The sequence below is a fragment of the Rhagoletis pomonella genome, unplaced genomic scaffold (assembly GCF_013731165.1).
Source record: "Rhagoletis pomonella isolate Grant_MI unplaced genomic scaffold, Rhpom_1.0 Rhpom_scaffold_00003, whole genome shotgun sequence".
Lineage (NCBI taxonomy): Eukaryota > Metazoa > Arthropoda > Insecta > Diptera > Tephritidae > Rhagoletis > Rhagoletis pomonella.
Window position 1 is genome coordinate 93398267 of NW_023458557.1, and position 11675 is coordinate 93409941.

The following is an 11675-nucleotide window of genomic DNA, read 5'->3' on the forward strand; positions in this document are numbered from 1 at the left end:
ATATATTTGTACGTTTGTGTATTTGTCATGCATACAAATGTACATACTTTTATATATACATTTGACCGTACCTACTAGAAAAAAAAAATCGCTGTACCCCTTCGAATCTAAAGCATTTTCGCAAGGCATTTTTGTAAACTAATTTTTTTTGCCGAACTGCATACGAGATTTTTTTGTTTGTGATCGAAAATTTGTTAAAAAAAAATTTAGCTTGCAAAACATTGTAAATATTAAAAACAAGGTGAACGCAGATATACGCAGGCAGGTGTTTGTATGTACAAATGCATGAGAAAAAGTAAAGTCGGATTTATTATGCTCACAACGCGTAGGATTGTTTTATATCGAAGAAAAATTTATCGCCATTAAAAATATTTTGAAATCAAAAAATTTTTAGAGGGAAGTTTTCTATGCATTTTATATGGTGAAAAAAATAACTTTTCATAGAAATAATACAGAGTTCTTGAAAATCAATATTTTTCGATCGGAAAATTCTGCTTCTCTTCAAGAGATTCCCCATAATTATTTATTTAACCATTTTTTCTTAGTAACTAGAATTGATAGGTTCGCCGAAACCTCCAGAATATGCCAGAAAATGCAATGGGGGGATAAATAAAAAATCACTAGTATTACAAACTGGTTAAATAAACAATTGAGTATTGTTATTGGAAGTCCAGTATTTTCCGATCGAAAAATATTTGGGGTATTCACAACGGTGTCTTAAGTGTCGTATTGTTGTTTGTCGTAAACTTTAAACGCCTAAAAAATATATTACGGGGGTTCGCGAAGCATCGTCAAAGTAATATTATGCATTTTTGCAGTGTTAAAAAATTGTTGGTTGTGGTTTCAAGTTCTCTAGACATTTATTTAAGCTTTTAAAGCTTACGACATACAACAATACGACACTTACGACACCGTTGTGCATCCCTCAATTGATTTTCAAGAATTCCATAACATTTCTACGCAATTTTTTCCCCATATAAAATACATGGAAAACTTTGAGCGACCTCTAAATATTTTTGATCTAAAAATAAAAAGTAGGGGTATATTTTTTCGATATAGAATAATTCTAGGGGGTGAGTGCAAAAATATTCAGACTTTACTTACTTTGGAGCACCCTAATGTAATTTTTTGTGCATATATGTACACTAAATAATACTCCATTTAATACTAGTGTTTACTGGCATACAGAAAAGCACGTAATGCTCGAAAATTTCACTCTATAAACTGCGAGGCTAAACATTTTTTTTTTTTTTTTTGTATCTCAGCTTCGACCACTGCTATTAACGCGATAATTTTAATTTTTAATATTATTTTTAATAAACTATCTCCATTTTCATTTCTCAACACGCAAAATGTTAACTTTTTTTTATTTTTTTTTTTATTTTTTGTCGGGGCTACCCCATGTTTATGTGCGTATGTACGAATGCAGTTTATGATCTGTTAAGTGCAATTAAAAGAAATCTCAAAAAAAAAAAAACAAACTTAACATGCTATTATTTATGAAAATTAAAAATTCCAAAAGTAGCCATAATTGCACGCATCGACTTGAGTGCAGCAGCAATAATGGCCTCATCAATTGGGCATTCACACCAGTTGCTTTATTTTGTTACTTTTAATACCCGGAGGAGTAGAGTCTATGAAACTATTTATTTGATAATTATATGCTCGCGTGTATGTATGTATGTGTCTGTACATATGCATGTATGTATGCGTGAGTGTAAGATATATGTTAATAATTGTTTATTAAATCACGAAGTAGGCAGTGCGTCTAAATGTGTTTGTTGTAAAAGCAGCATCTTTTACCTGACAAATGTAATCTTAGCTCCAATTAACTTGAATTAAGTATCAGTCTCATCTTGGGCCACAATTTGAAGAGAATTTTTCTTCTTTAACATATTGAAAGCTTCCTGAACAGCTGCCTTTAAAATCAATCTTTCACTCACCCAAATCGGACTACATAATTTGAATTTAATTTACCAGCCTCACACCTAACACAAAGGTGATTTAGCATTGATATGAGTATAAGTTGTTTGAGGGTCGCCCTTGCCTGCACAATTACAAGTTCGTCGCATCACCGTTATTGCCCTGTACTGCTTTATTGCTTACATGCATTCTTTAAATTCCTACACCCCACCGAGCAGTCACATTTCCGTTGACAAGGTAGCATAAACAAGCCCATACCAGTTCTTATTTTATCTTTTCCCCTTTCCATGCGCTATCAGTTAATAAATTATACTGAACAGTGGGTGGTGATTGTGCCGATAGCTAGATAGCTAGGCAATTACAATCATAAACAATAAACATCGACAATAGCTGAAGGGTGTAGATAATTGCAATATAACAATTAAACACAATTGAACGATCGGCAATCAATCAGAAAGGCAAATATACCTAGTGGCGCAGACAAAAGCAAATAGGTACACGCTTTCAGTTGTTGTTGCTGTTTGTTAATATAAGAATTTTAAAAGTACACTTCTGGTACTGTTGTTTAATTGTCACGAACGTATGAAATTTCCTTACGCTTTTGAAGGTTAACTTAAGTTCTTAGTGTTTTTTGAGCCATAAAAATTTGATTAGTTTTCAGTGATTTGTTATAGGGCTTCAATGCTAAAGAAAATCGTCATTATTTCCATGAAAGGCCACTTCGGCTGAATGTTGAAGTTGAGTGCAGTTTTAATTAAATTATCATTAGCATGCAAACTTGTTATTTTTGGAGAATTCATTTATTGGTTGTAATTGTTTATGTAAAACAAATATAGATCAATCCAAGTTAAAAACACAAAAAAAAATTTTCGAAATTTTAAAATTTTACAAATTTTCAGGTCTCGTTTTAAAAGTGAAATTTAGCGATATATAAGAAATTTCGAAAAATAACAAAATTACAGAATTTTTAAATTCAAAAAATCGTAAAAGCAAAAATAGTTTACAGTTACAGTTTTTGCAACTATAATTATTTTTGAGATATTCAAAAATAAACTTGAAAAGTTTCGGAAGTTGAAAATTTAAAATTTTTCATAGCTTTCGAAAAAAAATAATAATTTTTTTCCTTGGCTTTGTTATCTTTATCTTTTGCTTAGTTCATTTAGAGGAGCTTCAAGTTGCAATAGAATTAAAACTGCAGCTTACCTAATATTGTTATTTAATGAGCTTTCCAGTACTTTTTTAAAAACTCAACATCCTGTTATCTAAAAATTAATCCGTGCAACACCATACACCTGTAAATAACAGCAAAACTATTTGGCTTGTAAATTGTGACGTTCAAAGGCACATATTTTAATATGATTTTCTTTTAGTTTTTGTTAAAAAAGTATTAATAAACCTATTCCCTAACAACCTTTAAAAATTTTAAATTTCCAAGAAATTTTTATTTTCTTTTTATTATTTTGTTTTTGTCAATTTTTTTTTTTTAATAAATAAAACAAATAGCAATCATATTAGTAATAATAATATTTTGGAGTCTTTTAGGACTCTAAATCCATGCTTAGAAACTCATGATTTGGAGTAAGTAAATAAATTCCCACACAAAAAATTTATGTAGAAAATAATTTGCTCCTAAAAATTTCAGTAATCACAAATGAAAACTATTTTTTTCAAACTTCTTTTCCAAAAAAAATATTTAATCAACTTTTTTTTCCAAATTTTTTCCCAGATTTTTAAATAGTTTTTAAAACAAAAATTTTTCCCAAACATTGTTTTCACCAAAGAAATACACAAAAATAATTTTTTCCTTGCATAAGAAGGGTGTATGTTTTTATAATTCTGGCAGACATTATTGGCTACCTACATTATTTTTCCCGTTAACTACTTAGTACCCGTAAATTTTAATAATAAACAATTATTATCTATATTTAAAATTTTTATTTCCAAAAATGTTTTTTTTTTCGAAACAAACTTACTGCAAATATTTTTTATTTTCCTAAAAATGTTTGGTAAATTTCTTCTAACTTTGGTAAAAATATTTTTTGCCTCAAAAGCTGTTTTTCCTAATTATGGTTTTTCATAAAAATTATTTTCCCAAAAAAAAAATCTTAAAAAATCTTGATAATAATCAACTTTCCAACATTTCTTGATCAAAATAGCTTACTTCAAAAATAGAAAATATAAAACTACTTAAATCTTACACGATTTCCTTATATTTAGTGGAATAACTTTCTGAGAAATATGTTTCATTTAATCCTGAATGGGATATTTTTTTCATTTTTCTTTTTTTCTCTTTTTTGTTATTTATGGCCTTATAACAATTATATTTAACAACTGTATTGAGCTTGAAGCCGTTTTAATGAAATTTTTTTTCACTCAAATTTTTTATTTTTTATAAAATTTTTTTTTTTTAAGAAATTTACAATAAAATTAGCTAAATCACTACAATAAATAAATAATAAGACAATAATAATAATAAATAAATAATAAAACAAAACATGATTCTCTTATGCGTAGTGTAGCTCATTAAAATACCAGTTTCCCTAGTACTCAAATGGCCAACAACTTTCTAGTTTAAATATTTGATAAAGATACAATTATTTAAATAAAAATCAAGCAAATAATTTTGTAAAAGCAATTTTGCTACTATATGTATGTAAGTCAAAGTATCACCGAAAGGATACATCCAAGTTTATGACTTAAGTCTTTCGATTTTGCATACCAACTGCGACTAATCAAAGGGGCTGAATAGTTTTATTATAGTTTTTCATAGAAATACAAAAATAATACAGGAAAGCTTTATTCAGGGAATCGTCGAGCGAAAGGAGTGGTCGAAAATTTGAAAATTAAAATCCATGATAAGAATTTCTGACTTATGACCATTTAGACAAACACTCAGTTCATAAAAAAAAAATTATGATAATTTACAACCGAATAGAGCAGCTTTCACTTCAGCAATTCAAACAGCCTTAATTTATTATAAAAATAATAATAATAGCGGAAACGTCAAAAACAGAAACGCCCAGCGAAATCTCAAACGCTCAGCATATGGCAAATAAAAGCGAAACTGTCTTTGAGTAGAATAAAGCAAATAGAAGACAAGCAAAAGGAAAACAAAATCAATCAACATTTCCTGTGCTTAATTTTATTATAATAATTCTACAGCTAATTTCAAAACATACTTACAAACTACTCATGCAAATCAAAAATTGTAATTGAGTATGCTTATTAGAGATGCATATGTATGTATGTATGTAGCAAAGGCAAGTTTTTGGATATACGCATTTCCGATTGTACTTTAGAACGCCTAATTGTTACTTTATTGTGTTTGTGGGTCAAATAGTAGCTGAAAACGAAATTTCCTACACCAATTATGAAGTTGGGTTGCCAACTAAGATGCTTAGATGTTTGGGAATACAATACACAAGTTATACGGTGTACTCCGTTGTGTGCGCCCTGTTTGGTGGGAAGTGGAAGTAATGAAAGTTCAAAACCAGCCAAGTGCGACTGTTGTCGTTTTTGGAGGCTATAAAAACATTTACTACATACTTGCGTGCTATTTCTGTCTGGTAACGGAATTTGTGAATAATAAGAATAAGCATTTTTTTATCAATGCGTAAAGCCATTTTGTGTGAGAAATCCTTTCTTCGAAAAGCGATGATACAATTTTTTTCATTAGGTATTTTGGTTTCAAAACCTAAAATTAGCTGTTATTTATTTTTAATTAAAATTGAAATTCACATCGATCTCGATTAGTATTGTTGTCGATATCGATAAATTTTGTTAACTCTCTCGATAAATATTGTTGTCGATATCGATAAGTATATTTATCGACAAGCGTATTAATTAACAACTGCATGAAATTGCATATTTGTATCGATAAATTGGTATATGTACCAATTAATCCGGCATTACATCCAAAAATATAGCGATAATATAGTTAGAAATTATTAATATCGATAACTATGTACATATGTATTTCGATAAAATTAAAAATATAATAGTCGTAGAAATATCGATAAATACATCAATGAGAAAATTGAGAGCAATACGAGTAATTTATCGAAAGTTAAATCGACAAAAAGTTTTCAATCGCCGATTTACTAGCACAAGCATCAATTCCAAATAACAGGTTTTTTTCGATGTTATAAAATACCCGGGCAAAATAATGTCGTAGAAGAAAGTTATCACTGTTCTTTAGATCACGGGACCTCCTGGACAAGAATTCTGGATTCTTTTTTATTTTTCGAACTTTTTAGGAAAAAATACAGTAATGACTGAAAATTCGGGTCTTTAATTTTTTTAGTCCAGCAATAACAGTTTAGTTTCGTTTTCCAAATATGTTTTAAGACCGAAATAAAAATATTTTTCTTACAATAAAAAAAACGCTTATTCAAATTTACTATTATTAATTTCCGTCTTAAAAATTATTTCGCCAAATTCCACTGTCATTACTAGACTAAAAAATAAAAGTCCGGTTTTACCGATTATTTTATTTCAAATAAGATAAAAGTCCAAACATAACTTTTTTCTAACGACTTTTTTTTTAAATAAAAGTCCGGTACCCTGGTTTATACAGATTAATTGAATTTCATCAATACGTGGGCAATCGACATAAGCAATAAGATTTTAGAAGTATGCCGAAGAAGACACGATCGGCTTTTGTGACGCCAAAGGGCAAAATTTTATTATCTCAAAGTTAATGTCTCAAAAAAAAAGTATATTTTTACAGATTTCCACTGGGTATTAGGTAATAAAAATGTGTATGATAAAGTTGAGCACTAAAAATTACCTCTATGCTACGGTTCATTAAAATTATCATTATAGTTATTTGTTACTATATATGGCTTTTTTAAATGGCACCAATTTTTAATCATTTCAAGTTCAGTGGAAATTCGGCATTATGCTCACGTATTTTCTAACTCATATTGATATTGCTTGTATTATTTAAATCATGTGGATATGAACTGCATGGATAACTTTAATAAAAAAATGTTGGATATTTTTTCTAAGTCAGTGACCAGTGGAAATCGGGCATTATGATTTATTTAAATTTCCAATGGTAGTCGATCGTTATTACACTCACTCAAATCTGAATTTGAATACATATAACACCGTGCGACAGTCAATTTTACACACAAAACAATTAATAGATATAGTCGCGAAAATATGTGTAAATCATAGTAAAACTGCGTACTTAGTTTTTCTCTCTGGCATCAGGATTTTTTTACAGGACTTAAAAATTAAAAAAATATGATTATTTCAAAAAATAATTAAAAAAATTCGGTGCAATTTAGGATATTAATAAGGGTGTCATATAAGAGATTTTTTCTCTTCTTCTGTAGAATTATAACGGAATAAATTTTTTAGTGCATAACGACGAATGGGTAATGGAAAATGTCCTTTACAAATTTTGCTTGAATATCCATGAAAATTTTCAATACTTTTTTTTAATTAATTTTTTTTTTTTAATTCTTCCTGCAAAGTTTAATAACTTAAAAAGTTAAAAATTTATTAAAAGCACATTTTCAATACCTTTCCACTCTGGTAAACCAAAAAACTTTATTTCTTTTTAATCTCCACTCTCATTTGGTACCCATATTGTTATTCTATATTGTACTGATTTTTTAAAATAGTTTTTTGAATTAATCATATCTTTAAATTTCAAAGTAATTGGCAAAAAAAATTGCTGACGTCAGAGTAAAAAATTAGAAACGCAGGTTTACTGCATTTGGCTCATACTTTCGTGAGTATATCGATTCTTTCGTGTGTTTTGAATTTTTTTTTGTTTTTTTTTTTGTCGCACGGTGTAATCATTTGGCATTTCCGCAACCAATGACACAATCAGCGAGGTCTAACTGCTTTCTTTAATAGTTACATATTTGCATTTTCTAATGGTTAGCTTCAAGAACAAAAAGGCAACTCATACTGCTTCATATTTATTCATATGCATGTATATGCCAAATGCTTGTTCCCATTTTTCTGCCAACAAATGGAGCGTTGATAGTTAGTACATATGCACATACACAGATATTCAATAAACTTATGCGGAACACTTTTACTTTGTAGTTATATGCGTACTTTTTGAAGCTGAGTTAGCGCTAGAAATTTTATTGAAATCTATGTATGCAAATCATAATCGCGTGCGAGCCAACGTGCATATTTATTACGATATTATTTGATTCACCATTTTACATACATATTTTTCTTTTATATCTCGTCACATTTTAGTTACATGACGCTTCAGGCAACTCGACTGGCCACAAAACCATGCCAAACATAAGCCATAAAGTTTTGTATCATTTGTGCTTCGATTGAGATGACAAACAAAAGTGCATAAATACTTTATGTCACACTGGTGTATGCACATACATATGAATGCAAATAATCGCTTAAGTTTATATGCATACATACACACATTGTTTCTATTCAAATCTTCGAATCTTTTTTATGGTACAGCAGCTTTGTGATTGAGTGCCTCTGCATTTGTGACAGTTACACACTTATCACCATGTGTGTTACTTAATAAAACAAATTATGTGTTATGCGATTAAATCTCTATATTGACACTTCGCATTCATCGAAAATTACATAACACTACAGTGATTGTAGTTATATTTGGCGAGGAAAATATGCAGTGTTTTACACATACACACATACATACATATGTATGTACATATATACAAAGCATATTTATCATATCAATTACAACGTGATGCTTCTGTATAGTATTAACTGCAATCGCATATTTGTGGTATATTTTGCATGAAGGCGAACATACTCGTACATGCAAATGCATACATACTGCACGTGTCAATCACTGCTATAATTGCAGCGGAAATCAATGCTTGAATAGCGAAGAAAACTATTTGTTGCTGCTATTGCGGTTTTTACATTAAAAAAAAAAAATTAAAAAATTATAGGCAAGCATACTTGTATGTAGATATGTATATATGTAATGGTATTCATTTATGTTACATACGCACAATTTTGTTTGAAGAGCTTTGCGGTTATTACGTCAACACAATTACTATGTCACTTGGATTGTTAATAGCAATCGATGACAAGCAAGTAATATACTAACTACATACATACGTACCTATACACTGTAGCATGCGTATAAACACTAACTTTACTTATTAAGCCTTTCAGGGCTAAGGGAAACATATTTCCCAAAAGGTTAAAAAAAAAACAATTTTTGAAGAAAAAATATTTTTACCCAAATTAGAACAAATTTTCCAAACATTTTTATGAAAACAAGAAATTTTACAGCAATAGTTTGTTACGGACAAAATTATTTTTCGAAACAAAAATTTTTTTTATTAAAATTTTAAGGTGCATGGAAAAAATAATGTAGGTAATAAATTTTTTTCCAGAATTTTAAAAAAAATTTACCATTGTGTACGAAAAAAATTGTTTTTGTGCAACAAATTATTTCTTAGGGGAAACCAATATTTGGGAAAATATTTTTTGGAAAAAAACTTATTAAAAAACCACTGCAAAAAAATAAAAGCAGGAAAAATTCTTGATTAATAATTTTTTTATTTTTTGAGAATAAAAAAGTTTAAAAAAATATTTTTAGTTGAAATTGCTGAATTTTTTTGTAGCAAATTATTTTCTACATTGTTCTTTTAAGTAAGAATTTATTTACTTACAAGTATTCCTCGGTTAATCACATATTACAATTCAAATCACGAGTTTCTAAGTATAAACCCGTAGTGCTATGAAAACATGAGGTAAAGCACTCGGTGTTATCGAACTTAAGTCTACCATTTTCGCCCCTTGGTAAAAAATTGTTCGGTTTTTTTTGTTATATACCTACATAACTCAGATTTATGAGATCATTTTACATAGGAACTGGAAAATGATGTCAAGGCTCTCAAATTTTCGATGCGAATATGAGTATGAATATGAGTATGAATATGAATATGAGTATGAATATGAACATGAATATGAATATGAGTATGAATATGAATATAAATGGGAACATGTATATGAATATGAATATGAATATCAATAAGAATATAAATATGAGCATGATTATGAATATGTGTACGAATATGAATATGAATATGAGTATGAATATTAAAATGAATATGAGTATGAATATTAATGAGTATAAATGAGAATATGAATACGGATATGAATATTATCATGAATATAGATATATGGGCATGAATATGATTATGAATATGAATATGAACTTCACCACAGCGTTAATTTTACCAACACTTCTCAAATATATATTTTTCTTTCATTTTAGGTCATTTTAATTCGCGTACCACTGCCAGCTTGCCTTTTATTATGTCAAACAAATAAAAATATCTTCGAAAACCCGCTCGACTACATTCAGTGCACTAGAAAGACTCTACAAAAAAACGTTCACCCAAATCCCCAATAGCGGTCATCGGCATGTTTGGCCTATTGGGCTCCTCGCAAATCTATGGACTACAACAAGTGCACGAATACAACAGCAGCGGCGAATGCCACATAAACAACAAAAGTGCATCATCGACACACATCAGCAACATCAACACCAACAACGACAACAACAACACAAATATCACCACTCACAAGCAACGCCGTTCCACATCAAATAACTCAGAGAGTGGCAGCAAATTTTTCGCTTCACTTAGTTCCATGCAAGGCATCAAATCGCCAACGAATTTCATTGAAAAATTCATTAAAAACGAATTACTCAGCGGCTACGAAACTATTAAAAATTACAAAAACTTTCAAAATTCCACAAACGCAAGTGGTTCGAATAGCACCTTCTTTACCAGCCACCCAAGCATAGACGAACACTCAACGGCAACTGGTTGTGGCGGTGGCAGTGGCAGTGGTGGAGGCGGTAGTGGCGCCGACAACAATATCGCCGAAAGTCTACTGACAAGTTTCAATTGCCTACAGGGCAGCTATCGCAGCAATTGTGATGGTGAATTCTATGAGCCGGTGAATGTGCGTTCACAGCGTAAGCAATCAGTGGCCAGCACACTAACAACAGCAACAGGAACAGCGGCTGTAACGCCTGCGGCGAAACGCAACACGGAAGCGGATATGACGATCAAGTACTCGAAGAACTTGCTAGCCAACACCCCAGACGAACAGTCGCCTGCAACGTTGCAAAACTATCAGAAGTTGTCGGAATGCGAACAAGATTTGTTGCTAACGCAATCGAGCGGCGCGAGTTCGGGAGAATTCAATAGCGATGCGAACGGTGGCAGCAGCGGCAGTAGCAATCAGACGACAACGCCGGTGAATAGCTTGTACAAGCGTTTGTCGTTTGGGGGTCGGGGGTCGAAAAATGCGACGGACAATGCGGCGATGTCGACGACGGCAACAGCGGCAACAGCGGCGACAAACGAAATTGTGAGTAAAGAAACTATTTTTTTAAGATTTATTTAAAAAATCGACAAAATTTTGAAAAGAAAAATATAAGTTTGGGGGAAAAGTTGAATGTTTAAAAAACGGATTTTAATTATGGACTTAGGATTAAAAGCGTAAGGCTAAAGATTCGCAGCTGAAGGTGATAGAGATTAAGAATTAATGCTGAAGGATTAAGGAGTCGATATTGCAGCTAAATGACCGATTAAAGATTAAAAGTAGGGATTAAAATTATAAATAAAACATTAAATATTAAAGACCAAATATCAAAGCTTAGAGATTAAAGATTAATGATTAAAGATTAAAGATTAAAGATCAAAGATCAAAGATTAAAGATTAAAGACTAAAGATTAAAGATTAAAGATTAAAGA

At 30.4% G+C, this 11675-nt stretch overlaps 1 protein-coding gene across 3 annotated transcripts in view; it reads left to right on the plus strand.

Moving 5' to 3' along the window:
• LOC118735819 (platelet binding protein GspB-like) overlaps nucleotides 1–11675 on the plus strand; it is a 126824-nt gene that overhangs the window by 103533 nt on the left and 11616 nt on the right. For all 3 annotated transcript variants that reach the window (XM_036465790.1, XM_036465791.1, XM_036465792.1), the window contains one exon: nucleotides 10184–11289. In XM_036465790.1, coding sequence (XP_036321683.1) covers nucleotides 10333–11289 — 957 coding nt within the window. In that variant the 5' untranslated portion in view covers nucleotides 10184–10332. The remainder of the gene's footprint in view (nucleotides 1–10183; nucleotides 11290–11675) is intronic.